The sequence below is a fragment of the Cantharellus anzutake genome (assembly GCF_015039405.1).
Source record: "Cantharellus anzutake strain C23 chromosome Unknown EI90scaffold_10, whole genome shotgun sequence".
Taxonomy (NCBI): Eukaryota; Fungi; Basidiomycota; class Agaricomycetes; order Cantharellales; family Hydnaceae; genus Cantharellus; species Cantharellus anzutake.
In genome coordinates, this window is record NW_024066960.1 from 1,638,963 (window position 1) to 1,653,218 (window position 14,256).

The window sequence follows — 14,256 nt, forward strand, 5'->3', positions numbered from 1 at the left end:
TGAGCCTATTTCCCATCTCATTGATGGAGATCAGGTCGAGGTTCTCAACATGGGGTCGATCGCAACGAACCCTAAGGTTTGGCAGATCCATAGTACTATGACTCCAATCCTTTTTGGAATCGACGACCCACGGTTGAGTGTCTCTTACCACCACATTGGAGCCTGAATGCCTGAACCATCCGTGTGCTTGATGATTCATCATGGGGGACACAGTACAGCTGGTCTCAGGAGTCGCCCTGTCGCTCGCGATCGGTAGCGTGGTTCAGAGGAAAACCCATTGGCCGAGCTTTCGCACGGTATTTGCTCTCGGTATGGTCGCGGCGCCATTGCTTGATGCTTGATGGACTAGAACGCCTTCCCCACATAAGGTTGGGGAAGAAATTTAAATATATACATAACGCTTCAGCACTTTTTTAAGTACATAGTATGACCAAGTCTGGTTGTCCAGGTCGATCGAGAACTGCGCGCATTCCATTCATCACTCCAATTCAGAGCATCGGGGTTTTTGTGATCGATGGAAGGTGCTGTTCATGTGAGAACAAGTATGATCGGTTGATACAGAGACCAAGATATGATTATTATTATCCTTTTGCGGCGACTCAAAATGTTTTCCCGGCCATATTGCTGGCTGGACAAGACAAATGAATCGCCACCGCGGGCGTAATGAAGTCCGGGTGCTTATGGATATACTGGGTTCGCCGTCAATTAAACGAGTCAGCAGACTTATATATGCGCTCCCTCTCGAGGACGTATGCATGCAGAGACCAAGATGTGTTTATCCTTAGCGACTCAAGATGGCCATGTTGCTGGCTGGACAAGATAAATGAATCGCCACCCCGGGCGTAATGAAGTCCGGGTGCTTATGGATATACTGGGTTTGCCGTCAAATCCATCGATCTTGATAAAGAGACTCCACCTCGGTCCCCCCCCCCGCCAAAATCGATTATTATTTTTTTCAAAATGGCCGGAGGGTTCTAAGTTGAAGGAAGTGCCATGCGCCCCCTACCCTTCGAATGGCATTGCATTGCTTGGGGTGTGGGTCGGCGGAGGGTGATTATAACGCACAGCGAAGGGATCCGTATTTCTCCAGTGCAACGGGGTTACTGCTGGCCGATCTGGCACATACCGTTAGGAATCCGAAGGGTCTCCGGCTTGACGTCCAAACGGTACTCCGAGGTGGTATCTTCCCTTTAACTATTGACACCTGTGTCCGAGCAATTTATTATTTAAAACTGACTGCCAATATTTACTACCGTAAGATCAGATGTACAATGTTACGTGGTCATTGGCGGCGTCCGGAGACCAGTGTGTGCATTTGCATGGCGGCGTTAATTCGACCACAATGGATGGAAGATGCTGATAGTAAATAATTGGACAGAAACGAATCGTTCAAGTCGAAGTGGGAAGTATGTAAAAGAGAATCAAGATCTGCCGGATGGATTCTAGTATATGTATGTATGTTGTGCCTGGACTGGACTTGATTTTGCCGTGGCCGCAGACCGACCGAACCAGCTGACGAACAAAGCGAATGCATGCCTCGCGAGATTGGGAGATTGGTTAATTAGGATCCTTGTATACGCGCTCTTTTGGGTTTCGCTTATCTGGATTGTGTGCAGTATGTAAATATGTGGCCGGGTCGTCGTGGTCACCCTCTCAATTGAGGATCGCACGCGCTTAGACCTTCCATCATCATGCGATGCAGACAAGATGCAGTATGATATGTATAGTTGCAGGTATTTTTTTCTCAGGCGACGAGGGAGTTCTCAGGTGAACATGGGAGAATCGAATACGATGTGGGAAATACGTAATCAACGCGGAAAATTGGGTCCGGGGTTGAAAGCTATCGCTTTTGGGTCAGATCTGCGAGAAGGTGCGTGTTACTGGTGGTGCGGTCATGCTGGGTCAGGAGTTAAATAATTCGGCGAGTGACGCGATTGCCGCGTAAGCGCCAGCTCGTCAACGATGATCGATGAGCTCGGTTCCAGCCCGGTTCTCTCCTTTGCCAAGAGTCGTGAGTAGAGGCTAGAACTTGGACTCTCGATTGCCAAAAAGCACGCCCAGGTGACCAATTGAATCATCAAGATATTTGTCTTCATTGTTGTCCGTGCCTTGTGGTGGCCTTCGTAGCGGACTTGCCCGAATCTATTGTCTCGTTGTCCGGAACCGGAATTTTAAAAACTTCAATTTCAAATATGAATATCTGGCTTTAAATTCCCGCTTTAGGGTATTGGTAAAAGTATTTGTGTGGCAATATACTTGAAGGAGCGATTATATAAGTGGCCACCCACTTGCGCACTACTTATGCCATCGGCTTATACGTTTGGATGGTCGCATTCGAAAATCTACGCCCAAGGACTATATATCGTCTAGGAATAAGAGGGCATTTAGCTCTTCCTCCAATCAACATTTTGACACCCAGCGGAGATGAGCATCCGTACAACGCGATAAAGGATCCTTAACCGTGCCGCAGCCGTCCTCTTCCCCTTTCAGGTCGTATTTTCCAGGGTTCAATTGTATATGCCTCTCTTCACATATTCATCATTCAGTTGCATTTTGTTGGGGAGATGCAAGTCCTTTTAATAAAGCACTTCATCCCTAATCATTATCATCACTCCCTCCCTTCTCTTTGTTCTTCAGTCACGAACATACTTCAACCAGTGGAAGAAGAAAAATCGAACGAAAGACATGTCTGGCCTACCGTCCCCAACGGTTCTTGGCGCTCGAGTTGTCTACAGGGGCCTTAGAGCAGTCGATGGAGCTCTTGAGAACGCTGCACTGGGCGTAGAGGCTATCCATCGATCCTTCGCACCATTGCCTGATGTCACAGAGGACTATGATGAGAGTAAACCCGAAGGTTTGGTCGCAACCGGGATTGAAGGTCTCAGGGCTCAGGTAAAGAGGGGATTGCCTGTCACTGCTAATCCTATTAAAGCTACTGTGAGTATTGCTTCTCGATGTTGTTGCTTGTGGAATTCATATTGATGGCGTTATGTCGTTTGGGCTTGGTAGGAAGCGCTGGTTGACATTGCAGGAACGAAAGCTGGTCTCACCGAGGGTCTCGATGACAGGAAGTTAGCTGTAAGTGATTGGTTTATTTATTTGTCTTCCAACTACTCGGAATAACCTTTCCTCTTGCCTTTTCCGCTTCAAACATCTCTCCACTTCCATCGTCAAAAACAAACTCAGCTTGAATATCTCCTGACCTTCCTCTCTCGCGCTGACCCTGCAATAACAACTCCCATCGAACATGGTGCTATCCGAACTCTTTATTATGACCTCCCCCACCCACCTTCCACCCAAATGGGCCAAGATTACCAATTCCGATCTGCGGATGGAAGTGGGAACTCCCCGTTGAATCCTAATATAGGAAAGGCGGGCACACCTTATTCCAGGAGTTGCACCGGGTTGAGGCCGCTTCCCGTGGCTGATTTGCCTGAGGCTGGATTAGTGTACGACGCGTTGATTAAGAGGAATGAGACCAAGTTTAAGGAACATCCTGCTGGACTGAGCGGATTGTTCTTCAATTATGCGGTGAGTTGAGGAGAAACTTTTCTGGATCTTGGAATTTAATCTTGAACTTATCAATCTTGATTAGACTAGCGTCATTCACAGCGTATTCCGTACTTCCCGTATCGATTGGAACATCAACGAAACGTCTTCCTACGTCGATTTGGGGATGCTCTACGGAAATACTCAAGCTCATCAGGATAAGATTCGATATGTTGATGGGAGGGGGAAGATCCTTCCTGATGTGTTCGCGGAAACGAGGTTGTTGAATTTGCCACCTGCTGTGGTGGCTCTGTTGATCGTTTTTAACCGGAACCATAATGTGAGTAATCCTTTTTTTTTGTTTTCCTCCGAAGTAGCTTACCGTGGGTTTCTCTTCGACCTTTGTTTTTTTTAAAAAAAAAAAAAAACTTTCTCAGTACATTGCAGACTTGCTTTTGCGTATCAACGAACGTGGAACGTGGGAGCAGGACCTCAGTAAAATTCAAGAACCCGAACCACCTTACAGCGGCACACCTGAAGTGATCAAAGATCCAGCGACGCAAGCGGCAGCTCCAAGGAAATCGGCCAAGCGGAAGATACTTGAGAAGCAGGACCACGAAATTTTCAACACGGCGAGGTTGATCAACTCTGCGACGTATGCGAGCGTGGTGTTGGGTGATTACCTTTCGGCTATTTTGGGAACTGTGAGGGATGGATCGAGCTGGACGTTGAACATTCAGGGGGAGAGGCGGGAGAGTGATCATCGGCTGTTGGAGAGGGGTCAGGGGAATAGTTGTTCGGTTGAGTTTAACGTCCTTTATAGGTTGCATCCTAGTATGAGCAAGGAGGATGCGGACTACGCGGGGGAACGATTTTCTTGGTTGTTCTACGGCGGTAAGACGCCTCCCAACTGGGATGAGGTGTGTTTCTTTCTTTCTTTTTTTTTTTTTTTTGGGGGGGTTGCCTCTGGTTGTGGAAGTGCATGCGGCTGATCTCTGGCTTTCTTTCTTTTGGCGGAGGGTTCTTGTAGCTTACTCCCGACATTTTCGAACAAACTCTTGGAGCGCTGCAACTTCAGGTGTTGTACAAGAGCTTCAAGAAGGAGGATGGCAGTGATGCGAAGGCTACCCCGCCTGCACTCGACAGCCTAACGGAGCCCCAACTCAACGACGTCATTAACGATGGAAAACCGGTTGATTATCTTCTTGATCTGTTTACCTTCCGTGGGTTCAAGGATGCGGATGGTAAATGGGACGTTAACCCTCGAGACCCCGACACCAAGAAATATAAAGATGAACTTCTTGCTAGGGCTCTCGTTAGTGCGACGTCCGTTCCCGCGCACGCATTCCAAGCTCGAGGCGTACCTGGAGTGATGAGGGTGATCGAAATATTGGGTATCGAACAGGCCAGGAACTGGGGATCATGCTCGTTGAATGAATTTAGGAAATTTTTGGGGTTGAAGCCTTATGCGACGTTCGAAGAGTGGAACCCTGATAAGAGCGTCGCAGATGCTGCTAAGAAGCTGTATAGGACGACGGATAACTTGGAGTTGTATGTGGGGTTGGTATCGGAGGAGAGCAAGAAGGTCATGGACGGAGCTGGATTATGTCCTTCTTGTGAGTGAGAGATCCCAGTTTTTCTTTTCTTTTGGCCTCTGGTTGATATTCGGCTTTTTTTTTCTTTTTTTTTCTTCCATCGATGGATAGATACCATGTCTCGTGCTATCCTCGCCGATGCTGTTGCCCTCGTTCGGGGAGATCGATACCTCACGTACGATTTCACTCCCTTTAACCTTACAACTTGGGGCTTCTTCGACGGTGCCCGTAACGTGAAGAACGCTTCATGGGGTGGTGTTCTTGGCAAACTTTTTGCTCGAACTCTACCTCGTCATTTCAACTCCACTTCCGTTTACACTCACTTCCCACTTATCCGCCCAACCGGGCATCGTTTCTCCATGGATAAGATTCTAGCTAAACTTGGGCAAGCGAAGGAATATACCTTCACTCCGCCCCCGCCCATTGGAGAGACGTACCTTATTTCGGATCCGAATGCTATCTATGACGGACTCGGGGACGCAGACCATGTAACAGAGGGTCTTATCACACTCTACGGCCAACGTATCAAGAACGTTGGGCTCAGCCCCAGTTATTTGACGGTGATCGATGATCCAAGGTCATGGGAGAAGGTGACGAAATTGGTGCAGGAAGTTTTCGTTCCTGATAGGGAGTTGGCGGATAATGGCAAGTGGTTCTATAATAAGACGATCGAGTTGATCGGACAGAAGTCGTATACTGTGTTGGAGAAGGGTGGACCGAAGTATGTGGATATCGTGAAGGAGGTGTTGAGGCTTGTCCCGGTTCATTGGGTCTCGCTTCGGGTTGTGAGTCCCCCCCTTTTTTTTTCTTCTTATTCTGGAGAACTTGGGGGAAAGGCAGAGTTGTTCTGAATTCTTCTCCCTTTCTTTCTATTTCTCCTTGCGGGGAAAATGCAGGCTGGGCTACCTGTGAAGACGGCCTTCCAGCCGCACGGACTCTACTACGAGCAACAGATCTATCAGATGCTCAAGGAGATCCATTCGTATATTTTCATCGAGGGTGATGCCACTTTGGAGATTCCGGCTCAGAGGGAGGCGAGGGCCAATGTAGTTCGTCTCCGCCGATTCGTTAAGCTTAGCTTGGTGGAGGCCAAGGGCAGTGTGAGTGTTTTTCCTTCATGATTCATGGAACGGAAACGAAGCGAGGTCCACTGATTCTGGGATCAACAGCTTCCTGTCTCTCTTATCAACGGTCTTGCCGGGTGGTTCCTTGGCGATGTACCTCAATTTACTAATCGTGTTCTCAAACGTCTTCTTGGTTTGGGTGCTCCTCTTGATGAGGTTGCCAACGATATCATTGGCGTCATCTCCTCCGCATCTATCGAACTCTCGCAGAGTGAGTGTTGTCATTGTCTTTCTATTGATCATTGGTCCCTCAATTTACTCTTGTTTGTGACTGCTTAGTCTTCACGCATGTCATCAACTTCTACCTCCCTCCTGTGGACAAGAATGCCGCCGATTATGCTTCGAAGCAAGATCTTTATGAAAAGATTGTCCTCCTTGCTAGCAAGGGATCTGATCCTTTGGTACTCGCTACTCTTGAGGGTTACGTTCGTGAAGCTCTCCGTAGGTTGACTCCGTGTTGAAACCGCAGAATATGGAGAACTCACTGATTATCGCTTTCCGCTGAAAGGTTTGGATCCCGTCATCGAAGGTGTCTGTCGCGTCGTTACAAAGGACATTCCTGTTGGCCCTCTCGCCAGCAAGGCGGGGGATAGGCTGTACTTCGATTTCGGCAAGGTCGGAAAAGACGAATCGGCGTTTAGCAACCCTGAGAACATCAGCCCTGAGGACGTCGAGCCTCAACGTCCTCTTTCGGATTATGCTCATTATCATGGTGATACAGTTTTCAAGAGCTTGGGTCCAGCGTTTGTCACCCGCGTGGCTGCGGAGGTTCTTCGCGCTGTGTTCTCTAAACCCAATATTTCACGTACGAAGGGCGTGGCCGGTACTCTTCGACGGTGAGTTGATCTCCTGTTGTGCACTTGTACTACGAGGTGCTAAGTGGTTGCCCGATTTTTTTGTAGATACCGTGAGCCTGTTATCACTGTCGACGACAAGGTTTCGATCAAAAATCAAAAACTTGTTCGTTACCAGAAAGTCGATGAGGACGGCGAGCTCGTCGATACTGATTGGTATGAGACTGTGAACGAGTACAAGCTTACTCCCGGCGATCCGACGGAGGCGGCTGATCGATGGTCCTACCTTGATCCCGAAATCGGTCATCAGCCCAGTCCTTGGGCTACGGGGCTCACCCTTACTGTAAGCTGCAACTTGTCGAAGGGCTTTTCAGTCGTGTCTGACGTAATTTTTGATGTACTTGTAGTACGGCGCATGAGGGCGGTAGCTTTCTGGAGTCTCATATTTCTGCTCTTTCTTGTTTTCTCTCGCATGCGAAACTCTCTTGCTTTAACGAACTCCATGTCGATGGTGATTTTTAAGGAGTGTGGATGGATTTTTACCAATTTAGACTGAAAATGAGAATTCTGTGCTGCCCATCGGGACAATGCGCCTTGCGTGCTGACTTGTCAAACAGGGCGGACGCAGTTTTGCGTATTCACAGAGGGTCTTATTCTATTTATGTAAGAAGCTATTTTCAAAGGAGAAATCGCAGACTCGCGCAAGGAAATGTTCTGTGTGTTTACTTTGATCTGATAGCGCTCCGGGGGGCATTTGGTCTACAGAGTGCCCCCGGTCCCAGTACTCACATCCTTTTCCCTGGCGTTTGCTACACGCTTCGGAACATGTACCGGCTCGTTCCATAAACCCATTGTTATATTTGCCTATGCGATCAAGGCGCGGTGTCATGGCATGAGGATAGGTCGGCGCCTCCAAAGCAGAGCGGACCCGCGCCGCTGCGAAGAGGATGTCCACCCGAAGTACCACTGTGGCAGAAGACCAGTCACCGGCAGCAACTGGTAGGCCTAGAAGTCGAAACTAGGCCCGACGTGCCATGTCACGAATGGATGCAATTAAGAAGTTTCAGGTGGGCTTGGGGGAGGGTACGCGGGACCAAGGTAAATCAACATGTCTTTTTGGGTCTGAGTATCCTTGTCAGAGCAGGATCCCAGCCTCTACTAAAGCAGATACCATTGTGGCGGCGCTTCACGCCGCGGGGCCGAAAAAGAATATCATGTATGCCCGGTCAATCTTATGACGCCTCGCAAGGCTCAACCTTTCAGGAGGCTAAATGGGTCTAGGAAACCCAAAATTTGAGGGCCAAAGTGGAAGGCTTCCGAATGAACCCCTGTCGGAGTATGCCGGGGTTCTTCAGCCATCGGTTGCTTATGGATAGTCATCCATCCCAGCTGCCATCTACTAGCACAGGTCGATCCCTACCTGGATGCACACAACGAAGCCATTCCTATAATCCCAGCGGACTAGTCCTTCTAGATACCTTCAAGGTATCCTTATCTTGCTAGCGGTCGTACTCCTATGGGTAGCTTCATATTTTATCACGCAGGTGGTACACAAATCTGCGCCTCTGCGCCTTCCGCTTCTGAGTGAACTCATTGTGCCCCCTTTGTAACCACAGGATGTACTCGATGATGGCTTCCAGAAACCTTTCTTGTTGGTGTTTCTCCAACATTTTATATTTTGACTGCGTGACTGAATTCAATGTTTGCGCAGTTTAACGTACTTAACTATCTCGGGATTCTCGGTCTATCTGATTCCCCTGCTCTTTGAGAGGGGTCGTGAGTGGGACTCCACAATATATTACGTAAGCCATCTCGATGAACTAATCCCAACTGCCAGGACCTCGGCGCCAAATGAGTACCAGCCTCTCCGACAGACGAACAGCTCCTCCCAGTCCAAAATCACCACCTCAGCTTTCTCGTCAGGAGACGGCTGATCTCGCAAAGGTTTACTGTATTATATGGTTCCTAGCATGCTGGACCTTCAATTCCTCGTTGCAATTCACTTCAGTCGCCAGTTGCTCTATCCTTACTTCAACAAGCGGTTGGTTCTTTACCCGTCTCTCGGAAAGCAATTGATTGAAGGGACTCGCAATCCGACTTCCCCACCGACAGGACTCGTTACCTTAATCGTTGGACGGATCTTCAATGTAGAGACTTTTTCCTTCACTCGACTCGGTGCAGTAATTGCCTGGTGAGTCCATAATAACTGTGAATTTTTTTGTGTCCCATCTCGCTGACATCTCCGAAGCTTTGTAGGAGTTACGCTGGTCTCCCTATCCGACTCTGAGACCTCGCCTTCACCAACTGCAATCACTATCTTATCCTCGCCCACAGTCCCTAGCGGGCGCAACCCCATCTTGGGTGATTTCCTGGCATTCTGGTCAGCAGTCTTTTCTGCACTCTGCGTGACTCTGCTCAAGGCCCGGGTTGGTGACGAGTCTCGCATCAACACAAGATTGTTCTTCGGATACGTCGGTATCTACAATCTCGCGACCCTGTGGATTTTGGGTATCATGCTTCATTTGACGGGTTTTGAGGCTTTCGCACTTCCAGAGACAGGGCGACAATGGTGTGCCATTCTTACAAATGTGATAAGAGTTTCACGTTTCAATGGCGCGTACGACGCGATGCTTATGCTCATCCGTTCCATTCTTAGACCATCCTTAGCGTATTAGCCAGCTTTCTCTACGTGATAGCCTTGCTGAAGACGACTCCGCTAATTGTTACTATCGGATCAAGTCTTACGGGGCCGTTTGCCTTGCTCGGGGATTTTACTTTCACTGGGGTCAATGCAGGAGGGCAGGTCATATTTGGCTCATTGATCATTGTGACTAGTTTCGTCATTTTGGGGGTGGAGGACGCTATGAAGGAGAGATGGAAGTGGGCAGATGAGAACGTCACGCACGTCGAAGATGGAGCGTTAGAATGCATTACGGAGATAGAATAACTTCCAACCACAAAGGTGATGTAACCATATAGAGTTGCCGAGCATCAACTTCTGCTACTGATGATCCAAACATCAGTTTGGCAGTTCGGGTATGTGGAGATAGATACTTTAGAAACTATACAGCCCTGGACGGAGTCTATCTAAAAAATCTGACCCGCCCAGAATTCAAACTGCCCGGACAAATAACAATACGTTAAGGGTACCCATCTTCTCCTGACCCCGACGAAGCTAAAGGGAAAAGCCACCGCAGCCTACCACCTGATAGCCGGAAGAGAGAGATGTGTGTTACCATGCCTCAGGGTGCAGCAACGCTGGAATACTGTAATGATGATCGATCATTAGGATTGCACTAGGACCAATTAATGTCCGGAAAAGTGTGCAGTCGCGCCGAGTATCGTGTGACGCAGCGAATGGATGCAGAGGCTGACTGCTCTACGTACTTACTAGTGTTCATCAAAGGCTACGAACCCAAGTCTCATTTGATCCCGTTGGATCCCAATTGCGCGATCGATTGTCACATCTCGCATGATCGACAGCGCGTGTCAATCTAAGTGTCGCTCACAATTCAATGCAGATAATTGTCCCGGTTTTACACTACGCAACCACTCTGGTGCCGTGTGCATTCCATCATCACGAATCTTCCAAAGGGCGAACGAACAAGTAAAATACAAAATAAATCTACACTGATTAATACATGTAAGGTACGATTTGAAGATGAATGGAAGATCTCGCAGGTTAAGGCTCTTGGAAGTACGGTCGAAATATGGACTCTTCCTGCCATGGACCATCAGCTATGACATAATAAACGTGGAGAAAGAGCGCAGGGAATCGGCGTGTGAAGTATGCCAAGAAGCCATCAGGGAGTGAACCAAGGTGACGCTTCAAGTTTTCTGGAAGGTCCTGATAATGATGTTTCTGTGTAGTAAAATGAGATTCAACGCACAGAAAGGAAGGCAGAAAGAACATACTTTGTTGCGGAGTGCACGTAACAGATCTAGAATGGACCGTCCGTTATACTTACGAAATTTTCCCAAGTTTTCGATAAAGGCTTTGTCAAACTTCTTGCTCCAGTCATTTCCCACAACGTCCGGAGCACCAGCCTCAAGCCGCTGGAGGCCGAGCTCGGGAGGATCGCGCTGCATGATCTCGAACCTATCCGAGGCATCTTGCAAGAATGTGAGCCGTCGTCCAGGCGTCCAGAAGAAGGGGTGGACAAGACACTGAGCCGTGTCTGGCCTTTAGAGCGGTTAGCATCAGTACGCCAGTATCATGCTGACCCTCTTACCGTCGACGCGGCCGTGCATCAAGCATCTTATTTATCAAGTCCTTCGCCTCTATACCCTCCTCGCCAAAGCGTTCCAGCCAACTAAGATCTATCGCATCTTTCAGTATATTTGCCTCACGCTCGAATGGTCCTCCAAAGGGATGTTCGCCGTTTGTCAATGTGTAATAGAACAAACACCCAAGTGCGAAGAGATCCACTGATTTCGTTAAACGTGTGCGAGCGCCATTACCATGTCCAGGTACCCCACTCGGACCAACACTACCCATACTTCCAGTATTGGAATCACAATCTGGGCCGCCCAATGAATCAACGATGGTTACGTCGAGATTAACTTCTCCCCTTAAGATCTCCGGCGCCCGCCATCCTATGGAACCCGCACCAAGATGCCCATGACGAGTTGGCACAAAACTGGTCTCATCCAACTCGAGCTTCTTGCAGAGTCCAAAATCAGATATGAGCATACGATGCTGGCCATTTTTGGCTTGGGAGAAGAGGATATTTTGAGGCTTGATATCACGGTGAACAATCTTGAGGGAATGAAGATGCTGCAATCCCGCCGTGATTTGTGAGATGGTGCGTTTGGGGACAAAGGTTGCATTGATCTCTCCAAAAGCGACTGGACGTTGAATCACATCCTCGAGCGAAGCGGGCACAGTTCAAGAGCAATATACACAAAATTGTCTCTGGTCTCTTGATAATAGTATCTGATGACATTGGGATGGTCATCGGACTCCTGTAAGAGTGCGACTTCTCGGGACGCTACTTTGACGAAGTCTTGCAGCAGTCGCTTCACAGCGACTGCACGGCCTTGGAAGGATCCTTGATACACAACAGTCCCGTGAGAGCCATAGCCTGGCAAGCTGTGAGTAAATGAATAATCAAAGAGCACGAGGTGGAAGATCTACCGAGAATGTTATCTGACACAGTTAATGCTAGGTTTGGATTCCTGTCAATTGAAGCGTCATCAACTGTGTTCTCAATATCCTGTTGCTGCTGGCGTTGGGGGACACCCTCTTTCGACCGGAGGGGGGTATCTGAACCATCAAGCTCTTCCTTGCCAACGTCCTCTTCTCCTTTCTTCCCTTTCCCTTATGTTTTCCTCTCGGCCTGCGCCGCGTCCGTCGTTCTTCCTTGTCCACATTGCCTCCTGACTCAGCCTGTGCATCTTCGCCCGTCCCAGAGGGACCCACTACCGTAGGAGGCGCCGGAGACATCGGATTTTTGGGTGGAGAGTCCATTTCGCCCTCCAGTTCAGTGCCATCATGCGCACCGCCTGGAAAAGGGGCTCTGTCGAGGACGGCAACGGAATCCGTTGATATGACCTTCTCGTTTGTCCCAATTCCCCACTTACGGAGCAACAGGGTGTACCCGACGATGCAGCATAGGGTGAAAACCGAGGTCCCAATCCAAATGATACTAAAAGGCGCCAGAATGCTTATGATGGTGGAAGGGATAGGTAACGGCGCATAGTTAGCAGGGGTGGGCGCGGTCGCGTTGGGAGGTGAGGCATCGATCTGTTGCAGCTGCTCGCTTCCCTCAATCAGCCTAGATATGCGGGAAGAGGCAGCAAATCGGGATGGATGAGTTCCAAGATAACATTCAGCATTTCTGCAATGGCCATTATGATCCAGCCTCGACGACGCCACAAGTTCAGTAGATCCGTCGCTCGAGCGGTCAAAATGATAAGGCAAGGCGTCAGAAAAGACAACCATGGGAAACTTCAAGTGGCTCATCGCATAGAGTGAATCACCAACAAGTCCAACGAAAGTACTTTCGGGGAGTTCAGCAATCTGGGCACGATGACGGGGGTCTTGGAATATGTCTATAAGCTTTGGTTGAGGTTGTATCAATACAAACGGGTTGTCGCGAGATGGGCTGGTCAGCACATCGAAAACGGCAACTCTAAAGGGCGAATTAGACTGCAGTGTCTTGGTAACCAAAAATCACATACACCGGTTTGGGAAGCTCCCCATGCCACGCTACCAGGCCACTTTTAGATCCCATCCCTGATGTGCCAGGATTTAGAGATCCCGCGTCTGAAAGGCTGAACGATATTATATCGCCACTAGGGAGAGACTGGACGTAGCGATCATCCGGAGTCTTAACCCACTGTGTTTGAAGTTCTTTGTCTACATTGTTAGGGCCATACGCGGAAAAGGACAAACGCTGAACAATGCCTTGGCCTTTGATGCGGATTGACACATGATAATCAGTTCTCCCGATGCGGATTGGCTTTGGCGGTGGTGACTTAGTCCGACCGTGCTCTGAACCACCGTCCTCAAAATTATGGAGTGAGTTTTCGTCATGTCCTCCGAGTTCGCTTCCTCCTGCTTCCTCCCGAATGCACTGATCGTCTTTGTATACAGATAAAACTTTCCCGGAGTTCAAATCCAGTGTTATCATGCTGGTCTCTTTTCTCCCAAGAAACATTCTCTGGTCGTCCCCAGGAAATTGGAAAGGAGAAAGATCCACAAGTTGCATGATAGTATACGGGAGGCGTTCCAGAGGTGTGTCGGCCAACCCTCCTGGAGGAAGGATGAAGATCTCTCCAGACTGGGGTTCAATAACGAATGTCTCGTGAAGGTGGAAACCATCATCATGAATATCGTGGAGAGACGGCTGCTCAGAGTGGACGAGGGGATAGAGCAACGACTGATTTGCTGGACCTGAAGGGAGGGTCTGCATCGACCATTTCAGCCGCCCATTTATCCGGTCAAAGGCATGAAAATTTCCATCAACGGATGCCGCCAGGACAACATCTCCCAACTGAAGCTCTTCTGCTTCGGTGTGGGGTGGTACCAAGCTGCCCCGCCTGATCAGTTGAGAGTCGTGAAATGAAGCTAGACTGCATGCGAAGGCAAGAGAAAATACGAGAAGCAAGTAGGTATGGGGATGCATCAGGGGCACATGAAGACCCCAAGGCCTCGATTGGAGCCAGCACAACCGAACCTAAGACAATGAAAGGACACGAATGCAATAATGGCTGTGTCTCGCAATATTGTTGCATCCGTGGCAGATATTG

At 48.9% G+C, this 14,256-nt stretch overlaps 4 protein-coding genes across 4 annotated transcripts; 2 read left to right on the top strand and 2 right to left on the bottom strand.

Moving 5' to 3' along the window:
- Positions 1 to 1,244: 1,244 nt before the first annotated feature.
- On the bottom strand, positions 1,245 to 2,107 carry EI90DRAFT_3044939 (uncharacterized protein). Its single transcript, XM_039059372.1, has one exon. It carries the CDS (start codon positions 1,532 to 1,534, stop codon positions 1,283 to 1,285), a length of 252 nt encoding a protein of 83 aa, XP_038919778.1. The 5' UTR covers positions 1,535 to 2,107; the 3' UTR covers positions 1,245 to 1,282.
- Positions 2,108 to 2,298: 191 nt separating this feature from the next.
- On the top strand, positions 2,299 to 7,704 carry EI90DRAFT_3287387 (heme peroxidase). Its single transcript, XM_039067053.1, has 13 exons — positions 2,299 to 2,937; positions 3,010 to 3,078; positions 3,187 to 3,531; positions 3,596 to 3,829; positions 3,927 to 4,409; positions 4,520 to 5,105; positions 5,196 to 5,869; positions 5,981 to 6,184; positions 6,254 to 6,419; positions 6,488 to 6,649; positions 6,717 to 7,044; positions 7,111 to 7,345; positions 7,410 to 7,704. The coding sequence occupies exons 1-13, from the start codon at positions 2,686 to 2,688 to the stop codon at positions 7,419 to 7,421; spliced, it is 3,750 nt and encodes a 1,249-aa protein (XP_038919779.1). The 5' UTR covers positions 2,299 to 2,685; the 3' UTR covers positions 7,422 to 7,704.
- Positions 7,705 to 8,340: 636 nt separating this feature from the next.
- Positions 8,341 to 10,173, top strand: EI90DRAFT_3044946 (uncharacterized protein; the record flags this gene model as incomplete). The annotated part of the gene is made up of 9 exons (XM_039059373.1): positions 8,341 to 8,348; positions 8,379 to 8,410; positions 8,488 to 8,608; positions 8,714 to 8,782; positions 8,840 to 8,857; positions 8,895 to 9,043; positions 9,199 to 9,222; positions 9,262 to 9,590; positions 9,659 to 10,173. 9 exons carry the CDS (start codon positions 8,341 to 8,343, stop codon positions 9,947 to 9,949), a joined length of 1,041 nt encoding a protein of 346 aa, XP_038919780.1. The 3' UTR covers positions 9,950 to 10,173.
- Positions 10,174 to 10,531: 358 nt separating this feature from the next.
- EI90DRAFT_3044948 (uncharacterized protein) lies at positions 10,532 to 14,232 on the bottom strand. Its single transcript, XM_039059374.1, has 7 exons — positions 13,186 to 14,232; positions 12,374 to 13,136; positions 12,140 to 12,311; positions 11,908 to 12,086; positions 11,235 to 11,869; positions 10,918 to 11,185; positions 10,532 to 10,864 (listed from the first exon to the last, which is right to left on the bottom strand). The coding sequence occupies exons 1-7, from the start codon at positions 14,130 to 14,132 to the stop codon at positions 10,685 to 10,687; spliced, it is 3,144 nt and encodes a 1,047-aa protein (XP_038919781.1). The 5' UTR covers positions 14,133 to 14,232; the 3' UTR covers positions 10,532 to 10,684.
- Positions 14,233 to 14,256: the final 24 nt, after the last annotated feature.

What these genes read in the sequence shown, in the direction of transcription:
- EI90DRAFT_3044939 (XM_039059372.1), bottom strand. Translation starts at nt 1,534, where the DNA reads ATGCATTCGCTTTGTTCGTCAGCTGGTTCGGTCGGTCTGCGGCCACGG.
- EI90DRAFT_3287387 (XM_039067053.1), top strand. Translation starts at nt 2,686, where the DNA reads ATGTCTGGCCTACCGTCCCCAACGGTTCTTGGCGCTCGAGTTGTCTAC. An exon ending in GATTGTTCTTCAATTATGCG is followed by an intron (nt 3,532 to 3,595) that starts GTGAGTTGAGGA and finishes AATCTTGATTAG; the next exon opens with ACTAGCGTCATTCACAGCGT. An exon ending in AGCTGGATTATGTCCTTCTT is followed by an intron (nt 5,106 to 5,195) that starts GTGAGTGAGAGA and finishes ATCGATGGATAG; the next exon opens with ATACCATGTCTCGTGCTATC.
- EI90DRAFT_3044948 (XM_039059374.1), bottom strand. Translation starts at nt 14,132, where the DNA reads ATGCATCCCCATACCTACTTGCTTCTCGTATTTTCTCTTGCCTTCGCA. An exon ending in AGGCTGAGTCAGGAGGCAAT is followed by an intron (nt 12,312 to 12,373) that starts GTGGACAAGGAA and finishes GGGAAAGGGAAG; the next exon opens with AAAGGAGAAGAGGACGTTGG. An exon ending in AAGAGACCAGAGACAATTTT is followed by an intron (nt 11,870 to 11,907) that starts GTGTATATTGCT and finishes GCTTCGCTCGAG; the next exon opens with GATGTGATTCAACGTCCAGT.